Genomic DNA, 22,064 nt, shown 5'->3' on the forward strand with positions numbered 1-22,064 from the left:
TTCGTCAACCGGTTTATCAACATGGACAAGTTACATTCCAATTTTTTTTTCCATTTTATATAGATTCACCAAACATGGTCATGCCAGTCTTTTTACACACTACTATTTTCCTGAGGTGCATCTCAAAATACTGTTTTTTATTTGGATTTGATTCATTTAGAGCGCAGGTAGCAATAATGTGCATGTAGGCAGACTCGACCATTGGCAAATGTACTATAATGTGAGAATTATGAAGAGCATATAAATATATTTTCATATGACTTCTTTGGCTCTGATCTCGAAGATCAACAACAATTACAATGTATTTCAGCATCGTGGCTTGATGATGCTATTTTTTCTTCTTCAGGTATGTGGTCTCACTCCATGACAGTACAAGACTACCAAGACCTCATAGACCGAGGATGGAGAAGGTACCAAGCAATTTATTGATGGCTTTCAACTATTTTCAACTCACAAACGTCACACACTACCATAGTGAAGCCCAATTTAAGCTTATTTATATATTTTTTCGCTTGATTTTATCCTTCTCTTTTCATTTTGAATAGAAGCGGAAAATATGTTTACAAGCCCATCCTGAACAAGACATGCTGTCCACAATATCCTATCAGGTAATGGATCTCCAAATATAATCGTGTAATCTTGTATGCTCAATATTTCTATTAATTAGATGACTACTGGAAATATTTGTTTGAAAGCATTGTAACCAGAACTGATTATCTGTGCTCTTCAAGATGCCAAGCTGGGAAATTTCAGCCTTCCAAATCCCATAAGAAAATCTTGAAAAAGTTCAATAAATTCATTTGTAAAGGAGTAATACCAAAAGAGCATGAACTCGGTGAGTATTCTTGTAAATATTTCTTGTGAATATTTTTTGTGCCTGTTTTTATTGCATAATTTTATCCCCCACTTGTATTATGTAGATTTTTTTTTTTACTTTTTGTAGGGCAACCAATGGATTCAGTGTGTGAAGTTGCAGGTTTTAAAGAGCCAAGTAAAAAAATGGAATGTGCTATTACGGACGTCCAAAAGGAGTTAGCAGAGTGTCCGGCTGTGATAAACGTTGAGAGGAATGAGGCAGACGTCACTCCAACTGGCTCAGAGCCATCGAGAAAAGAGCTAGACTCTGTCACGGAGGGCAGAACAACCACAGCCCCAAAACCTGGTAAGAAATCAAGTTACATATTATGTAACAGTCCTGCTCTTGGGTGGTAAATGTAGCTGAAATTGGAGCGGCGGTTTTATTGTATGTCCTTATTACATTGTCATCTTATCTCCCAAAAAATTATAGGTGGTGCCACTAGGTAGCTTTAATTACATTTTGGTATGTTTCCATCAAAGAGTGACTCTATTTCAATTCTGGGTGCGGCGCTAATGTCAGATCACCAAAAGTACATGAACGCTGCAAACAACGCGACTGTGTAAATAGCCAGTGAATCCGATTTTCAAAGTTTGGTACCAATGGTATGCAGGGCTTCTCTCTGACGATATGTAAAATAATTATTGAATATTGTTGCAAGCCTGCAGTTGCATTGAGGGAGTTGTTCATGAGCTCTACGTTTCAATAATTTGCAATGTCGTGAAGGTAACAGTGTGGGATATGTGATGGGTTGTGGAGAAAAAAGGCAAAGAATAGTAGAGTTACAGTGACCACAGTGAAAGCAGTACTTCTAGGTTCTTGTTTTGATTGTTTGATTGATTGATACTTTATTGACCGGGGGGAATCAGGTTCCCAGCAGCATTCATGACACAGAGTGGGTATATAAAAGACACACAGATGAATAAAAAATAATAAATTAATAAATAGGTAAGAGCAACATGGTTGAAATGGAGCAAGTGTGCATACAGCAGACAGTCAGATGGTGAACTGATTTCCCTTTGTGCACTTTAGACACCAACAATCTGTTTTTTGAGCACTTTTGTACTTTCTGGCACTCATTTTGAACAGAGGTTTAGTTTATTCTGAAGGCAAGTTGACCCATTAGAACTGGCTTCAAGCATATTTCTTAAATAAATATACCACAACAAACAAATCACACATCAGCCTTTTCTTGATACCACACTGTAAGTGCAAAGTTCTTACAATGCAGTTATCACAATACAACTCACATGCCTAATACTAGTCTGTCTAATCATGTAATACTGCTCTATTTACACTTTCACAATTTATTTGTTTAACAAAAGGCCTTCTGTGTAATTAATGTATAACCCGCTCAGTCAAATTTTTTTCAGTATCACTGTGCCCACGCTCTGTTTCAAACAAACAAAAACAAAAAGGTAAAAAAAACTGGTGGTGTGGAAGAATCTAGCTTTCACAGAAAATCATATTTCAAATGTAATACTTAATGGACTTTGTTATTATCCTTTTGTTGAGGATGATTTTCCATTTTAACCTACCTGAGGAAAATTTTGTCATCCCCAAAAAGTTTTTTTGCCTCCAAAAACACAGCTAAACTACCAAGTATTGAACAGTCATTTATTCTGATCCTAAAGTTACGCTTTAAAAATGTGATCAGACTTTGTCATATTGGAGGATTGCGTTATTGTGACATACCGGTTTGTGCCAGAAGGAGGCGGTGTTATAACTTTGCAGCCACTTTTTATATGTGTGTAGCTTCTTATTAATCCTCTGCTATTATTTTAATAGTTAATACAGATAATACAGTCCCATTAAACACAGGAAGTTCCGGTTCTACATTTTAATGTGTGAAGACTGCGCTCACTTCTCACGAATTAGAAGAGAAGCATAAACAAACTCTACACTTGAGCCCGGAACTGACACTGGCTGACCCCTTTGTAGACTTAAAAATTGTCAGGCTGCACCGACAGGGGAGCCTGAAAATGTGAATGTCATTTCTTTATTTTGTGCTGTCTTTCACGGGAAATCATATTTCAAACGTAATACTTAACATGACTTAGTGATTGTCCTTTTGATGAGGATATTCCTCGCTTACGTTGACGGAAGGGAAAGTTGCAAAGTGAACTGATAGTTGCGTCTGGCAATTTGACAAGCAGGAAATGGTCCTCGTTTCCTTATTGCTCCAAACAGGATGTGGGCGTGTAAACTGTTGACATGGGATGCCCGGAGAGCGGGAGGTCTTGGCAAAAGATGGTGGTGGAAAAGGAAGAGCAAAAGAAAAGGGGGTGGAGACAAGACTGCGTCACCACAGAGAATGTTAATATTATAAGTCACAATTTGTGATGGTGACGTCAAAAGCAGATAATGAAACTGGAGAATGTGTTTTTATGATAATGGCAACACGCACGCACGCACGCACGCACGCAAACACACACACACACACACACACACACACACACACACACAAACACACACACACACACACACACACACACACACACACGAGCATTGATTTATTACTGTCTGCTCTCTCTGGGGTGCAGGTATAGGACTAGACCCCAACCGACCCCCTTGCCGAAAGGCCAAAGAGTTAAGGAAAGAGCGGCATCACCAGAAGGAGCAGATGAAACATAGCAGCGTTGGGGTCTCCTCCACTTTGACCACTCGCCCTCCTGCTGCCACTCAGACAAACCGAACCAAAACCCTGGAAGATTTTCTCACAGAGATATGCCCTGACACTTCATCTCATCGCTTTGAGGTAAACAATAGTGGTTTCCGTTCTGATTTTGTATAACTTGCAATAAGCATTTGTCTGTCGTGGTGATTCCAACAAAGCTAAATTCTTACATCCATCATCATTCGGTTCAGTGACCTCACAATGTTTATTATATACAGAAGCTAGCTGGCCAAAGCCTAGTGAGGGAGAAAAAAGGGCCATGTTCCCATTCAATCAAGATCAATGGAATTAGACGCATCACTGAATGGGTCACGTTACACCGATGAGGACATTAAAACCACAGATCCCACATCAGTATAAATGAAAAGACATGAAAATGAACCTTTAGTAGAGAGTCCAAATGATTTTGGAAATATCCCTGGCAAAGGACCTAATATGAGGTTGGCATAGTCACGTCATTCTTGGTCATAACCACGACTCAAAACAGATGCAAACGCTTTCTTTTTGTTGACACACCCTTCCCATGGAATCTTGAGGATGCATAAAGAATCTGAATTCAGGGCCTTTAACTTTACTAGCTCAGAATGAGTACCTCTGGCCAAGCACAACACTTTATACTGAAAAGTACACTCTTAATTTAATCGCCACTCTTGACATGCTATACTTTATGTATCTCATTATTCCTGGACATTCATGTCTAAAATATTGTATGCAATCCTGGATCAAGACTTTTGATTTACAACACGCAATGCTTTGAATAAATGCTTATTCTTTAGAATAAGGCCTTTGTCTAATAAACAAATTGGGAATGGTCATAAAGCACTGACAAGAGAATTGTTAGAAAGTTAGTTTGTAAAATGGATTTGAAAAAATCAAGATTTTGTGACCACATATTTGTGAAATGTTGACCATATTTAAAAACAATCGGCAAGCAGTAAAAGCAAAAACAAAACAAAAGTTTGGCGTGGCTTTGCGTGAAATTTAGATGGCTTAATTGACATTCACATTTTAACATGACTGCTGTGAAATCCGTGGGGTTATTGTTTGTCACTAACTCAATTGGTATATATGTATCCCAATATATTTTTCCTGTGTCCGTTTGTGCTGGTGATGTTCAGCTCTCAGCCACTAGAGGGCAATGTGATGTCATGAAATCTGCGCCCTCATGACAAGATAACGCTTTCAAATGCCATTTTCACTGGTAATACAGCTTTATAATTTGTTTAAAAAAAAAAAAAAACTAAGGCAAAATAGTTTAGTCAGTGATTTGGCGTTAATGTGACACCTCAAATGAAGTGAAACACAGTCTAGAAGGGTCTCTTAACTAACTCCATTTTACAATGTGGTCAAATGAGCAAATAATAAAGAAATCTAGAGTGAAAAACTTTCAGCGGAGTAATTATTTTTGTCGGTCCCCACTAGTATAAAAAAAATATATTTTTTTGTTATAGACTGGGGTTTTGTCCATGTATGGATAGGGAAAGGTGCAAGTTGGATGACATTTTCAATTCATCAACTTATAATCAAACTTACATGAATATGTTTGGCTCTATTTAAACATTCTTGGCCTGTCAAGTATCCAACTAATTGTGTAATGTAGTACTATTATGATAGCCCGACCCCAACATCCAAAAACATCTCACCACTATGGTGTGACTTGTGGCGAGCCTCAAGTAGTTCATCCTGTCAAAACACATCTTCAGCACTGGAGCATAATTAAAAAGATTGAGCTTGGGAAATTTCCTTTCTTTTATAAGGAACCATTAAACTTAGAAAAATGGATGCCAATATTCACATGAGACTAGCCTTCTTCGGTCCAAACCCATTAAACTGTAGCTTCAAGCCCCCATTCTATCATCTGAGAAGACTCAATTGACAGAGTGTCTTCTTTGGCCAGTAAAAGCTTCTGGTTGAAGGAGTGGCTAGTGACACAGAGGAAGAGTCTTAGCAAGTGAATACTTTGACTTTTGACTTACACATGTCACAATGCTTTTGAAATGTTTCTTTTTTTAATATTTGTACCTCCCTGCTCCCCATTTTGATGTTAACTATTATCTGCCCATTTTTTTTGAAGGTGAGGCTAGTGCGCGCCAATCCCCCTTGCCCGCAATTCAAAGCCTCTTTCGACGCCTCCTACCAGGTGTACAAACTCTACCAGATGGCAATTCACAAGGACCCTCCTGACAAACCCTCCGAGAGCCAGGTCAGGGGGTGGCATAGGTCAAGCTGCTGTTGGCCTTCCCATTGCGGGTGGGAGATGATAGATCGGCATCCAGAGGAACAAAAACAAAATAATAATAGTTATATAATCAGAATTATTTTGAGTACAATCATTCCTTCGGTCTTTTTAAGGAGTCCTTTCTTTTATTTGGGAGAGACGTATTGTCTCGACTCTTACTTAAGTGTACTACATATTTGTCGATGATTCATACCTCTTCACGGAGTATCAAAGATGTCAGTATAAGTGAAAACCATTACGTTTCAGTTGAAATCACATGTACGTGTCGGGAAAAAAAAACCCGACAACCAAAAAGGGAGTTAATGAGATGAAAATGTTTCCATACGCCATGGTTGAGAGCAGTGTTTCTCCAGGTGTCTCGACTTGGCCTTGAGTCAGTCGGTAGGCTATTTGTTGTGGTTTGGATTTTGAGGGCTGTCTTGACAACCTAACCCCCTCCCAGTTTTAACAATAATCTCATTGGTGCTCCTTCTTGTGCCCAAATTCATGCTAAATTAGGTGGATAGAATATCTGGTAAAAGGGCAGAATAATTCAATTTTATTAGGACTTTCTACACAATCATGTTGGGAATGTTATGCCACAGTAGCAGCTTGCCACTCCATAAAAGTGACACAGAAAGGAGTCTCAGATTAGCGCTGGAGTCTTGTTCATGGTCTACGGTCCAGTCGTTTGTGGAAAAGGAGTTATTACATCTTCACAATATGCTTCTATAAGAAGGGTCAAGTCAGATAAAGGGCTAGATAGCTCAGTCTGTGAAAATTATTGGTCCATGCACTAGCCTCATCTTCAAGTTGCTTGTCCAAATGTGAGCCTTTTGAAAAAAATAGTGTATATTCAGTCACCTAGAATTCGATCATTTTATTCCATTCATTTCTACTTTTTCTACAGCAAAAGAAGAAATATACTTTACATCAATTCTGGCTGTATCCACCTCCAAGTAACGTAACACAGCACTGGCTGACCCTCATTGTTTCCCCTTTTACACTTTGTGCTTGAAGGTGAGGCTAGTACCAGTCAACTTTGAGGACCCCCAATTTACCGCATCCTATCAGGAGTCTGTGGCCCTGTACAGCCGATACCAGATGGCCATTCATGGGGATGACCCCAGCGAATGTAGTGAGAGTAAGGTACTGCACGATTTTTATTCTGCACTCTCTGTCGGATATACATACCTGGGTTTAATTTACTGTGGGAATCTGTTGGTAAATAAATCCAAACAAAGTTATACTATTCTCCTATTCTACTTATAATGTGTACTTCTTTTTGAAAATTTACTGCAAAAGAGTGAAATTCCAAAGTAGAATGCATATTAAACCAAGACCCATTAAACAATGTGAGCTTTACATCCTCGGTGCGTGATCAATAAATTAAATATCAACCTTTCTTATGGTTTGTACCTGTGTGCACCTTCCCCAATAAATGGAGAACATAAAGTCCAGTCAGCATGCCGAACTGTGAAACATTTTCCACAAACCTGAGTAGGCCAATTTTTCCTGAGGGCTGGAAAAATAACGAACTCCCCAAACTTTCTGCCAGAAGGGCTGAGTAAACAACCAAATTCTTTGTCTTGTAAAAAAAATAAAGCAATTTATTAATTATAATGGCAGCATGATTTGGGAAGGAGGCAATGGCAGATTCTTTCCTAGTGCTTTACACTTGAACCAGCTTCAGCTCTATTTTATAACCATCAAATTAGTTGGAGATGTTTGGTCAGCAACCGCTTTCAAGGTGGCTCATCATTTGACTGATTTTCGTAGTGACTTTTATAGTAGCTGAATGTAACAGTTGCTAATGGGATGCATTTTAATGCCAACCAACCTTTCATGAAGGCAAGGCAGAGGTGAACTGCTTTGATTGGCAGTGTTTGTCTCATCTCTTTTCTCCCCCAAACCGATACGAAGTCATATATTTGCTGTCATAACATACCTGGAAAGGCAACAGGCGTTATTCCTTCCACATTCACTCAAAGTTGATGCACATGCTTTAAAAAGCACTACAAAGCACACAGTTCACTTATCGTGCCTACCTGTTTTGGTGAGCCGTGACTGGCTTCCATACATGTGGCTTTCATTGTCAGGAAATGAAAAAAAAAAAAAAGGTTGCAACTGTATCCCCACTCTTGGAAAAGAACCTTAACTTAAAGAGGTACACATGAAAGGGAGCAAAAACTCTTAAGAATGGTGATAAGGCGGATAAGTAGATGGGGTGAGGGAGAAAAGAAAATATTTCATTTATTAAGATTATCTTTTTAGTTTAGTAGGATGTTCAAAGCTATTAAGAAATGGGTTTAACTTTAGTATAAAAACAAAGATCTGTGTCCACCGCCTTTTCTCATATGGCACATATAAAAAAACAAAACACTGCCTTTCTCTGCAAATTTAATTGAGTCATATAGCACAGAATAAATCTGAATTTTCTTTTATTGTTATTATTTTATTATTTTGGTTCTATTTGATGATCTGGTGCACTGAGCACCATTACAGATGAATCTACCATTATATAGCCTTGGAGAAGTACGCTGACTGTGTTTGTGTGTGCGTTTAATCCATTGTGAAAAACACACCATGTTTAAAGAGCACAATTATGTAGGGTCCGAGGAATTAGGTCTGAACAAATGAGTGTTTATACATACCGTATGTGTGCATTGTAGACTCTAATCGTGTGCAGATGAGTGTTTACTGTTGGAAAGGGGAAAAAATAGGAAGTGATGTGCTCCATGTGTTGCCAATGAGGATGTTCCAGAGGGTACTCGAGACACAATCTGTTTGCAGACTGTTGTGCGGTTGCATCATACATGGGAGACTGGGATTGTATTCACAGCAGGCCCTGGACCTGCATATTAAACGGTTGAAAAATATTCTTTTTTTTTTTACACACTTAGTTCATGCTAGAAATATTGCACCCCTGTTAAGATTATTTAATTCGAACTGAATGTCGTCCAGTAACCAGACAGTGATTGCGAAATCACTACACAAGCAAAAGTAGAGGTGTGGCAATTATTTTAAGGGTTTTACAAACTCAGAAATGCCTTTGTGAAAGTTTCTTTTATTTACAATCAAATAAATGGATGAATAAGTTGTTGTTTGGAGACTCATGCATACCGCTTACTTTAGCACAGTAAAGTTTAAATGACAATTCATTACCCATAGCTGTTTTTAGTAACTGTTTTTTGTGAGTTTTCAATAAAAAGTGTTATTGTTTTTGCCTTCTGAGGGTACTGCCCATTGGGGTTCTTTACTGTTGGTAATGTGTTGACTGTAAAATTAGTTGTGGAAAATTACAGTTTACTGGCATTCTTAGTATTGTAACTATTGTTCTTGTCATGAAAATATCAATTGAGCACACCATTCACATAATCTAAAGCAGGGATGTCCAAACCTTTTCCACCAAGAGCCACTTGTTGGATAAATACACAAACCGCCAGGCCAACTCAAGTGGTGTACTTGTATCTCTTTAAAATGTGATCACACTACGTATGCGTCTATACATTTTAAAGTCGTGATGATATCAAAACAAATTAACATAAGGGCTTTTCTGTTTTTACCGGTTCTTTATAGAATTATATCCTCAAGATGTAGATCACCTGCAAACACTGCTCTCAACCCTGGCACAAAAGACTCAAATTGGAATTCTTTACTGTTGTCATGCAATGTGAGTCTGCCAAACATTTGTTGAAAAAGAACTCTCGCACTCCCTGATGAAATAGCAATTATTGTCCCGACTACCTAGACCTATAAGGATGGAGAAAATAGAGACCAGGTTGAGTAAAAAGAAAACTTTGATGATTGACTTGTTTCTATAACAGTAGTAGAAATACGTATTTTATATTCTTTCTGATGTTTTGGTGATGACTCACTTTTTCTCTCCTCTGCATCCCACTATAGTTCCGGCGATTTCTCTGTGATTCACCGTTAGAGGTATGTATTTTCTTTATTAACTCTTTTCAATAAGTTTCTTTTTAGAATTACCTTGTTTTCTCACCCTGCTTTATTTTCATTGCCACCACATTGCAGGTTAATTAAAATTTCATTTCCTTTCCACTTCTTCATATTGAGCCCCTCAGCTTTGCTCTCCAATTTCAAGCCCTCCAGCTAAATTGAGTGAGTGGTGTTTAAGGGATACAGGAAAGGGCTTATTTTTTTCATACAGAGGAGTTATCTCACCTAGTACGAGTAGAAGAGTGAGTTAAAGGTTAAATTGAAATGTGGTGTCCAGATTGTACTGGGATTGAAAAGATGCCCATGTTGGACCCAATTTCCTTTTTTTCTTTGATCGAATGGGACACATTTGCTATGTGCTTCAGTATCCAACGGATGGCTGTTGGGTCTTTAAAGGTACCTATGCCATCCAAAAACATTTTTTTTCCAGTGTTTCATGCATAATGTAGGTCAAAATGAACATTTGACATGTTTGTTGATTGTACACAGTAGTCGATTAAAAGCATACTATACAAGCGCATACGCTTTTGCTGTGGTTGTGAAAAGCATCCATTATGATTTCTGTGAATCTGTGGAGATCTGAAGCTGCAAGTGAGGCGTTCACAACATTCATACCCTTGTTGAGCTTTACCCTATTTTTCGAAAGATTGGTATCATCGGAAAGCTTGCTAAGCAGACACTTACAACATATAGTAATGTTGTCAATCTTTTGTTTTAAATTAATTCCAAAGTTAAATTATAAAATACTACATTTGTTTGCAGTGTGCACATATTCAAGTATAAACATACACGCTTAAATTTGCTTAGTCAAAAACACAATTCAAGTTAAAAATTTGGACCAAACTTCCTTTTTTTATTTTTTGCAAAACAACCCAACCCTTTCTTTTTACTCTAATAAAGTACAAGATATTATACGTGTCTATACTGTACAGGCTTGCCATTCATGGCGTTCACATATCGACTCACCAATCCTTATCTGCTTTAAAATGATCGGAAGATCTGACATATTTGAGCTGAAATACTGCCAATTACCAATCAGATGAAATGTTTTTCCATCTTCAAATTAAGGCAAACAACGATCGAATCAGAGCAAATTGCATTTACTGTTCTACAGTACAATCCTGCTGTTCGAGGTTCCAGTTGTTCTGACCAACTTGAATAGCTGACCAAAAACTTTTTAGGCACCACCTAAATCGAACTGGATTCAGCTGGATCCATACAAAGTTTTAGTTATGAATTAAGTGTAATCATGGCCACCATCTTGAAAATACTAGCAATGCTTTCATGGTAAAACTCGAGTCCACTTTGTAGCGTTGAGTGACATGTAATTGCCGCCAGGCATCACGGAGCACTTAGCGAGCTTTGTGAATTTCAACTTCTTTGAAACACCAGTGGACATAGCGTACGGCAACACCGGTCCTCAGTCCCCCGGAAGGATACTTGGAACGGCAGCGTTAATTAGATTGAGGTGAACATAAATAATCCCTGTAGTTTGGTCGTGTGGCTTCCCTTGGGTCTTCCTTAATGAGCATCATTAGCGTTTTTAGGGCACAATCTTTTATCACCTCGTCAAAGCTGCCACGCGCATTGAACAGGCTGTTCAAGCCAAGCACTCTGCGGCACGCTCCCGCCCTCATGTGCTGGTTTCACTCACTTTCCTCCGATGGATTTAACATGCCATCTCTGCTCGCATGAACCCTCTGTTGCCCAACCCGTTTTTATTCCAGTCTGTGATCTCCCACCCAGTCCTCCCCACTCATGTCAGAGTTATTGTATGCGGCTTTTCTGTTCTACCTCTGCGTGTCGGCTTCCATCTGTTTCTAATCTGAGGGCTCGCTATTAAAATATATACACTCATCATGTTGGGGTGTGTGGTTCACATTGTGTTGTATTTTATGTAATGTATGCAAAAAAAAGATATCATTTCACTGTAGCCATAAAGGACATGTTTTGTTTAGTGCTGTTCAGTTTCATCTAAATTTTAGAGCTTTCTTATTAAAAAAGGTGTTTTAAAAATACATTACATATTCTGATACATCAATTAATTTGTGCTGTCACAGACATCCAGTTGTTTATCTGTATCTGTTAATGTGATGAACAGCAGAACTTACAAAATTCAATATGCACTGTTTACGCTTTCAATTTGTAGTCATTGTATGATCTCCTTGTACATACTTTTTTTTATATTTCACTATGATTGGAATCTCAAGATTGAAGTTCTTACATTGTCACTTAATGCCCGAGAGAACTGGCAACATCAGTACTGTGCATTCACAATTAATTTTCCAGTAGGTAATCATATGGCACTGAGTTTGTGACTGACACTTCCACAATAAGAAATGCCTTCAGAAAAGGACGCTCAACACAAACATGTATGAATCAGAATAAAAGAGGACACAACCACCACTGTCATAGCGTACTGCACACTTGGTTCAGTCTTTTGGCCATATGCGAGTGATTTGGGGCCGTATGTGGAGCTTTGGAGTGGTTTGAAGTATTCCAGAGAAGTTTAGATTGTTTTTACAGTGGCAAGGACACGACTATTAAGCTGTCTTGTGAGGGGGCATGCAAGTAGGTAAGAGAGCATCAATTGGCCTTTAACATATGAACCCTATAAGCAAACAAACAAATATCAAGCTATTACTTCTACTGTGCTAATATTGGTTATTGTGGTAAAAGGTGCATATTCTTAGTGGGGGGGGATGGAAATGTTTTTTTTAGTTTTTTTTTTAACGGGTTTATTATCACGCATATGCACAGACACATTCACACACACACACGCACGATTGCACGCATGCATACATGCACAGAGGGCCAAAACTTCTTGGGACCTCTTACAAAGACTCCAGTGTTTTTTATGGAACTTGTGCCAAGAAATAACAGGCTGCCTGCTTATACAGATGGACATGCACACAGACACACACACTTACACTCAAGTTCCCCCCCCCCCCCTCATTTATTGGCTGCTTGCCAGTTAGTCAACGCTAATGGGGAGTGAACCGACAGCAATGCTTTGATATCATTAGCGTCTGACATAAAGCCCAAAAATATATGCATTTTCACATAAAAGTGAAAAGATTTGAGTTGATCTGACAAGAAAGATACTAAGTGATTTCAGTGCAGCCATTTTGACTTGAAATGGTAGGAAAACAAAGTCGAAGATAATTACATTGCTGAAAGTTCCATTTTGAAGGCATAGATGAAGTGCACATATACTAACACAAGATTCTTCTCAAACAGCTCTATACATTTTTTGGTCATGATGCAACTTAATTACATATTGTACAGATTCAATTATTGTTGATAACTGCCAATCTCACATTGATAAAGTCACTCCCAGGACAAAACACTAGAATCACTGTCATCTTTTCTCATGAACATAAAGATGGAGAAAATACTTTTACCCAGACAACCAGTCTCAAGCCTCTATGATAAATTACACACAGCATGTGTGCTAATTATAGTCCGCTGTATATCAACCACAACTGTCATATTAGCAGATTGAACAAAAACAAGCAACCCAACAACGCACATTATTTAATACCACATAGAGGGAGCAGGCGAAAGTTTGGCGGGAATCCACAGCTGGCGGGTATAAAGACTTCTTATTAAAAAGTTCTCTCCTGGAGTGATTCTGAAGCCAGTACCGACTCTACTCCAACTCTGCTTTGCTATTGCACTCAGTCCACATTTGGGAGCTATTAGCAGCCTGTAAGTGAGGCTACTGTACACCCCCACACATAATATGCAAGGCCTGCAGGCAAAAAGAACCTCGTATAATACCTTTATACACCACCACAATTGATGTGTAATTAAAAATGAATGTGATTTATGTATATATTTTTTTCTTTTATTATGCTAGGTATGGATAGTATCCCTAAATATACTGTGAAAGCAATTCAAAACTGACCTCAACCCATTAGTGCAGGCTTTACCTTGCCAAAGAAAAAGTGCAGACTGTATGCAGAAAGTCAAGGCTGCTGTGAAGTCCGAGCTAAGCATCTCCAGGAAAAAAAAACAACCATGCATTTCATGTCAAATGTTTTTAATGCAAATATATAAGATATCCCATTGTTCTGTTTAGACACTTTTGCCCCCTAATAATAGATGTTTTATGTGTAAAATGGCTGCAATATTTTTTTTACATAATTAGTATTTTTTTTAAATCTCTTAAAGCGTAACGTTTATATTTTGGTCACGTATTGACAGTCTTATTAAAAAATGACTCTTTGTCGCGTGGGTGTGTGCTTGCGGATAATATTCCAGTCATAGTTAAAGGCTTTTGCACATAAGAGTACTGTTACTATTGTACTAATGGCAGTGTTTTCTTCTTCTTTATCCCATCCCAGGCCGAGCACTCTGATGATGGTCCTGAAATGGGTTACGGCTCCTTTCACCAGCAGTACTGGTTAGACGGCCAGATAGTGGCAGTGGGAGTGATTGATATCCTGCCGACCTGCGTGTCATCTGTCTACCTGTACTACCACCCAGACTTTGCTTTCTTGTCTCTAGGCTCCTACTCTGCTCTCAGGTTTGTTGCACTAAATGATTTTAGCACTTTCAATTAAATTTTGCAGAACAGCCAAATCAATTTGCACACACAGAGATTAGAGAAATCTCTTTTGCTGTATGTATCCTTTGCTATATTGCATACTTCCACAGACCCCCCCTAAAGTATTTTCCTTGAATACAGTATCTTTCGGCATCTTACTGAACAGTATATATCTATAAGATGTTGGCGAGGCACATTCCTCTGTCTTCACATTTGATTAGCAAAGGCAGAATTCCAATTGTGGCAGTTTTCTCTGCCAAGATGAAATTAGAGCACGTACTACAGACGCATTTCTGGCAATTCCAGTTAAATGTACTTCCATAAAGTAGGGGAAACGTTTTAAAATATTTCACAGATGTCGCTTTGATGATGATGGTGGACAGTACAGTATGTTTGTGGGCGTCGCTCGTGTTGAGGGGGGCACCTTGGTTGTTCAGAGTGTACTGCTTCCCATCACTTTTTATTTTTAGTCTCAAGTAGAATTCAAGACTTAAACAAAGTGATTGGGCCTGGAGGAGGTTTTGGCCAGGAAGTACAGGAAGCCCACTGGACTGAAGTCCTCCTGCTTGTTTACTGACATCAGAGCTCAGATCTTTAATCATTTCTACACTTTGGTCTACTTGTTCTGGCTGGCTGTGCTCAAACCCTTCTTTCAAGAACACATACATAGTCACCAATTGCAATTCCTGCCAGTGCGGAGAGTCCTCGAATCCTTAAAAAGTCTCATCTGGTTTTTCATTCATGGCCTTCAAAATCTCATCCTGCCATTCCATAGGCACAGACATATTGCTATGCTTTCAAAACCAAAACAGATCTTGTGTACTTGTGTAATTCACATTTGGAAACTGAAGAGGGTGGTGTTGAGTATGTTCTTTCATGAGAATCTTTCCGCTATCTATGTTTTATACATATTTACATATCTATACACATTTTTCTATACAGTCACAAATAATTTGGGTGCTGGTGTCTCACTATGCAGTACGTTGAAAATAATAGTGGAGAAGTGGGGATCGAAATATTTAACTGCATAACTGTACACTTAAAGCTAATCCTCTGTTTCAGCACTTTACGTTATTTTTTTTTATGTCAAATTGGTTCATTCAGCATTTGTCCCTCCACTATGTTACAAATCTATCAGACTGCAATATGCAGACCTCTTCAGCTCCTCTCACACATTTTTAAATTTGATTTTGATGTGGGTTCTGACAGGACCATTCCAACACTTGGTTTGGCTTGTTTTTGTGCTACTGATGTACTGAAAGGTAAAATTCTTCTTCTTCAATGGAAGGTTTTGGGTCAAAATGAACTATTTTTTAAATGCTCAAACTTTCTACCACCTTAAAGCCCCTTTTGCTGTGTTCAGCATGCTTCACAGTAATTACCTTCCTCTATAGGTCAGTGATTTGCTAAAGTAATTTATGCAATTTCACTTAATTGTCCTGAAAATTTATTTACTCCACATAATCTATTTTTACACAATAGCTATATGCCGGTGGTGTGTCGTGGCAGGCAGAACAATTAAATGCTCTTCCACTAGATGGCAGAAGGTACAATTAACCCGTGTAGCTCTCTGTGTAGTAAAGTAAAGCGTAGTCTCAACTAATCTGACCCAGATTTTACACCTAACCAAATTTGAGACATCAGAATTTTACGTTGTGTAGTTTATATGATGTTTTGTAAAAGGTCTGCTTGAGGTGATGTGGAGTTATTTTTGCTGCATCCTTTTTCTTCTCAAATACAGCAAATTCATACACACACTGGTCATCTCTACATCCTACCCAGCTAATTAACACATTTTTGATCATTTGGAAAAAAAAAAAATCTTCCTTGTTCGGATTAGGCCACACCTCCCTGTGTGTATGTGCGCGTGTGCATGCTCTCATCAGGGCTTGATAATTGGCTTGTGCTGGAGTGTCAGATGGCTGAAGAGGGGATAATAGTAAACTCAAGCTGCTGCCATTGGGGTGAGATTGGGGGTGTGAAGAGCACAAGAGAAAGGAGGAGGAGGGGGTCTGCAGTTTTTTTTTTTTTTGTGAATGGACCCCTTGCTTTTTTTGACCCCCTCACCCGCCACCACTCAATTCAGGCCTTTTGTGGTGAGGGGATGGGAACCCAGGAACCTGGCAGCAAGTGGGTGACCTTGTAGCACCTCGCTGTAGCGGCCTCTCCTCAGCCTTCTTTACGCTTTCTCCAACGCGCTCTTTTATATTCTCCTCCTGCTCTCTCGCCACTTCTCTCTCCTCCATGTTCCCCTGGCCTGCTTTGTCCCATGTCTTATTTTTCAGAGCATCTATTTTATGTTAAGGCCTCTTTCTCTCACTCTAAAGTATTGAAAGAAAGGGAATTCTCCCGCTTCATTTGGGTGGATGAAAGGTGGTAGAAAGAAGGGTGAAACAAAAGGAGCTGGAATTTAGTTATGGAATGGTGAAGGAAATGGCAGATGGAAGAAGAAAATGGACGCTTAGTAAAAGGATGCAATTAAGGAAGAAACTACTGGGGGGAATAAAGAAAGCAAGACATTTACTGTATTTGAAGACGCTGTATAAATCTTCAGCGTTCTAAATCTCCCCTTTTCCCACCTGCTTTTCTGCTCAACGGCTCAGCGCCATTATAGAGAGAAGGTCATTGTTTTTGTCTAATGAAACGAGACAAGAAAAGCTTTGAGTTTGGGTGTTTACTTCCTCAACTCGGGTTCTAGTTTTAAATGTTTTGGACAATTTTGTTTCGTAATACCTGCATTAAATGCTGTTTGAAAAGGTGTATTGGGGTAATCCTATTTGTATTTTATCATTTAATTTGTAAACTTTATTTGTTTACGGATATTTTTTGCATGTTTGATGAACACAGTAAATAAACTGGTCATTTTTATTTTAATTCCAATAAAATCATTTGCAATAAAATGGTAACCTATATCGTGAGACTATAACTAAAACTATAGTTTACATGTATGAATGCATACCCAGGAACTAAAATATGCAATGATCTGAAACTGTTTACCTTTTTTATCCATTTTAGGGAGATTGCTTTCACAAGGCAACTACAGAAGCAGTCCCCAAAGCTGTCCCACTACTACCTGGGCTTTTACATTCACTCCTGTCCCAAGATGCGGTATAAGGTATTATTCACATCTGTATAGTCTTTTGTTCATTTGCTAGCTTGTTCTTACATTATTTCATGGAAAATGTTCCCATGCCTGTCTACAGCTTAGTTCTGAGGTTTGGACTAATAGTTAAACATGTACAATATATCCACTAATCAATCTGCAAAAGAGGGCAATAAGCGTTATCCATAATCTTGTGGAACAGTGGATGACTAATACTAAAAACATATATAATGATACAAATAACATTACACATGTAAAAATGGGTGGGAATTTTAAATGCAAATTCATTGAAAGGGAAAGTGTCTTACAATTTAAGGAGATCATTTAATGATGAAAATCAAAATGATGAACATAGAAATAAGTCAGAGGAGTTTGCATTTCAATTTGTGGAGTCAAACTGTAAAATAGTTTGGGTTGAAACAATGTATATAGATTTATGATCCCATTTAAAAGGAGAGAAAGAGATGCTTTTTAATATATACAGAAATGAGTTGTGCGATCTCAAGGTGTTTATTTATTATTTATTTGTTAACTGATTTATTATTGAGTTGTTTGTTTGGTCTTAGTGCTTTTGTGTGTATAAAAACTCAGACTACAAACATCAATTGTATCAATTTTTATTTGCAATTAGTCCTGTAAGGTAAAAATGATTTATAATACAGTAGATTAGAATCAGTAAATACTGTATCGATTAGTAATAATGAGGATACTGGTAATTAACCAACTGCCATTACTAAAGGAGAGGAGTAAATAAATTCCACTTCTTCCCACTACTTTTTAGAGACATAATTCTTTGATCAATATTAATCTTATTTTATTCCTCGTCATGTTTTGTCTGAAACTACTGTTTCCAGACCACCTGAGCTGTAATTTCCCCCTTAACCCCCTATATCGGTTTTAATGTGTTTGCAACTGCAGTATTATTCTCAGAATCTCCCCACTTCTTCCTTTTTAGGGGAGGAAGACAGAACAAGGGTGAGAAGGTTGCCGAGTTCCCACCTTGGGCACTTACATTCCCTCAGAAACCCTCACACGTTGCTTATGCTGGATACACACACACACACACACACACACACACACACACACACACACACACACACACACACACACACACACGGACGCTCGCTCCTGACATTGCTCATTTGCATATGAGCCAAAGCAGTTCATTAATGCACACACATACTGAGAAGTTGTTCACAATGGGGTGCCCCTAAAATCAAGCATCATTGTTTCTGAGGTTTACTCATTTCTGGATTTCAATCTTGTTGTTTATCTTGTAAAAGCAGTAGCAACTGAACCCTGCTGGACTCCACTCGAAGCTCTTGAACAACATCCATCCTCATTTTACTCACCAACGTCCTTTTTTCCTTTTGTCACATTTTTGTGAGACCACACTAATTTGGCACATCGTAGGACAATAGCAAGTTATGGCAAAATTATATTATGCTCATGCGCTTTGTAAAATTCAACGTTTTTTTTCTTGCTTGCACTTCAACATTATTTAGACATACAAGTGAAGTCGTTGTGCTGTTTAGCCAAGAACAGACCAACGCGTGAAAATGAATCTTGAGTAGTGCCAGTACCCAAGAGCAGGGTCACTCCAGATTTGGAGGCCAGCCCAGAAAAGGCGGCTGCCTGGCCAGTGTCAGACCATCCCCTTTTGTTGTCAAATCTGAGACTGCGTGTCCCACTGGGCCTTCCTGGTTTGGCTGGTGGTTTTGTGGATGGACGTGACATCCTGCCCCTGGCTCTTGTCCCTGTTTCTCTGGCTTTCCCTGGCCTTCTGATGTTGAGCTGTGGAGAGCAGAAGGTGAAGATGTCGGACGCTAAATGAGTCCAAAGGTCTCAGCTCTTCTTGCTTCTCTTGTTCATCTAAATGAACAACACTTGAGATAATACATCCATAAATTATTCCAATTTAAATAGTGGCCTTTTTTGTTTTTTTTAATATAATGGTCTTTTTTTCCGGTTGTCTGTACTGAAACTTGAAAAATATTTTCTTTGACTTATATTTGTAGTTCACACTCAACCCGTCTCCTCCCTTGGTACAGAGTTGCAGGTTCTAACTTGCGAAACGTCTCAGATAGCAGTCTGAATGCATATTTTCCCCCAAGGGCCCCGTTCCTGCAGTATGTTATGTGTATGGGAATGTGACCTCACATTCTCGGTGTCACTTGTACATCTGGGCAGATTAAGAATGACAGTGACTGAGTATGCCCCCGTAGCCATCTTTGTGTAACACGCCTGTTTTCTTAAATGTGCCTCTTTCTTTTTTGACTGTACAAGACATTCTGAATTGTACCATATTTCTCACAGTTCCAGACAATAGACTCCTTTCCAAAAAGAAACTACCATTTTGGTTGGGGTGAGAAAGTAAGCAAACAGATGACGCCATCAAGTATGGTTTCATTCAGAATTAACCATGACAGCATGGTTCTTTCAGAGTCTTTGATGGTCTTACTACAAGACTTGCCAGCATGATACATGTGTTTAATTTAAAATTTTCAATTCAGAAAAATCCTTTCTGGTTCATTTTCAACTTGAGGTAAAGCTTTTTCACTTTACTCTGCCCCACCACTCTGACAAATCTTCCAACTTTGTTTTTACTCCATTGGGAAAGACCACCAATGGTGTATGTACCTCTCAACAGAGAATTTCTTTTTTTAAATTAACCATTACCATCCCCTTTTTTTTTTTTTTTTGCCATATCAACACTTCTTACCTTGTAGTTGTGTATCTAACAAATCACTAACAGACTACAACCTAGTCTTGTGGCAACCAGCGCTTGGCACCCCCCGGGAGTACTGCTGACAAGGTGAGGGTCTGACAGAGCAAGGTTCAATGGGTCAGGTCAGGGGGAGATTCTCTCGCACTGTGCATTGAACGATACCGTTCGGGGTATGAGTGGTAGCATGGTTGCAGCGAGGGGGTAGTGCGAAGGTCATAGAGCTGAAAGTGAGAGTTTGGAGATGGTGTCATGCTGAGCAGATCCAGAGCCCTCTAGCTGCCAGCCAGAGGTGTTTGCCTTACCATTACATTCACCACTATTTATTTTTTAAAACTGCCAGAGCTGTTCCCCCTTTTGAAAAAAAAAAAAAAAAGCCTGGTCAACGTGCATTAAGATCTTTTGATAAGCATTTTTGAACTGCAATTAGAAAGATGTTTTTGGTTGCTGGGAGCATGAGGTTGGCTTTTGAGATGAGTTGTAGTTGCACTTAGTTGTGGCTAAATCGCAGTGCGTGTGAGACGGAGGTCAGGCTTGCCTGCCCGTAAAGACTGAAAGTGATAAAGAGATAAAGGTGCCAAAGCTGTGAACCGATACCCATAAAAGCTATACCATCGGTTCTCAGGAGTCAGTTGAAATGTGATCCTATAAAAATATTTTCTCCTCATTAACCTGTCATCCATTGCTGGGCGAGGCAGAGAAAGGGGTTGAGTGCGTTTCTGTTGGGATTATGAGGGCTGTCTTGGGGCCCCACAGCTTGGATACTTTATTTGAAGACGGTGCTGTGGTTATGTGTTGACTAGGGTGAAACGGCCTTAGCGGACATTGTGTGTTTAAACTGCAGCACGTAGTATAAATCTTCCCCAAAACATAGACTCCAGACGTGTTCAGGACATTTACAAAAGGACCTCCACCACTACATAAATACACATCTTGTTGCAGACTGCAGTGAGTGTGTGGGTTTGTGTGGGTCCCTATTCATAGTCATGTCTTGTTTGGACATGTCTTTCATTGGTGCTATCCTTGTGTCCAGGCTGCTTGGCTCTTCGTGTTATTTGTCTAGCTGCATGTGTATGTTTGTGTATCGGGCTGTTTATGTGTTTCCATCAGCAGCCGCATGCTTCAGCTCTACCCCCTTAATGTGGACATTTCAACAAACTTGAAAATAATGAGAGCGGGAAGATGGTTGGAAGGATCATTGCCCATGTTTGTTTGGTTTTTATTTATTTATTTTTAATGACTGAGATTGGCTGAATCTGACCCGAGGTCACACCACAGATTCAGACCAGGTTGAGCTAAGTGTGCGTGCCTCGGAGTCACACTCGAACTCTTTGTAGGCCAATTCATTTATTCCACAGCCTGAATGAAAAACAACTTACTACAAATGATCTGCATATTTGACACATCGACCGTATCTGTTTGTTTGGTCAAAAGTGCTTGAATGTGTTGTTTCTACTCTTGACCAAACTCAATAAGCTAGAGGTTGGGTGAGGGAAAACTTAACAAGTGATATTAGCAGGAAATAAGTAGCAGATGTGGGTGTTGCAAAGAAAACTCACACTATGGACACCAAATCCAGTCTTCTCATCTTGCTCTCAAATAATTCTTAAAGCAACCAACTTTGCATCTGATGCCGTTTGCTTTTTCTCTCACATGATATGGCACAAAATTTGATGCCCAAGGTCTTGGTTTAGCTCAGTCAGTCCCAAGACTTGTGAAAACAGAAAATTGAATAAAATATAAAGATATGGGAGGTGCATATTCTTGCCTTCAACCCATGCAAAGATACAAATGTAGCAAGGTGGGGATTCAGCAGATATAGTAAAAGTATTATTTACAAGGTCTTATACTTAACAGTTTAACAGTCAAACAGCTTCTGGAAAGAAGCTTTTCTAGAAGTAGAGAGGTAGGTGAGCCTTCTTCTCAAGGCAGAAAGTGTTTAGGCTCCAGGTGAAGTCCTCGTAAAGGTAGAC

The 22,064-nt window shown here is 39.0% G+C and overlaps 1 protein-coding gene across 3 annotated transcripts in view; it reads left to right on the plus strand.

Moving 5' to 3' along the window:
* ate1 (arginyltransferase 1) overlaps positions 1 to 22,064 on the plus strand; it is a 30,205-nt gene that overhangs the window by 681 nt on the left and 7,460 nt on the right. The window contains exons 2-11 of one of the 3 annotated variants that reach the window (XM_085922247.1): positions 347 to 410; positions 546 to 608; positions 732 to 835; positions 944 to 1,162; positions 3,400 to 3,614; positions 5,608 to 5,736; positions 6,772 to 6,900; positions 9,658 to 9,690; positions 14,061 to 14,242; positions 17,279 to 17,378. In XM_085922247.1, coding sequence (XP_085778373.1) covers positions 347 to 410; positions 546 to 608; positions 732 to 835; positions 944 to 1,162; positions 3,400 to 3,614; positions 5,608 to 5,736; positions 6,772 to 6,900; positions 9,658 to 9,690; positions 14,061 to 14,242; positions 17,279 to 17,378 — 1,238 coding nt within the window. The remainder of the gene's footprint in view (positions 1 to 346; positions 411 to 545; positions 609 to 731; positions 836 to 943; positions 1,163 to 3,399; positions 3,615 to 5,607; positions 5,737 to 6,771; positions 6,901 to 9,657; positions 9,691 to 14,060; positions 14,243 to 17,278; positions 17,379 to 22,064) is intronic. The other 2 variants (XM_085922246.1, XM_085922245.1) reach the window with 2 other exon arrangements.

Source organism: Syngnathus leptorhynchus, chromosome 10 (assembly GCF_054491065.1).
Source record: "Syngnathus leptorhynchus isolate UIUO chromosome 10, UIUO_Slep, whole genome shotgun sequence".
Lineage (NCBI taxonomy): Eukaryota > Metazoa > Chordata > Actinopteri > Syngnathiformes > Syngnathidae > Syngnathus > Syngnathus leptorhynchus.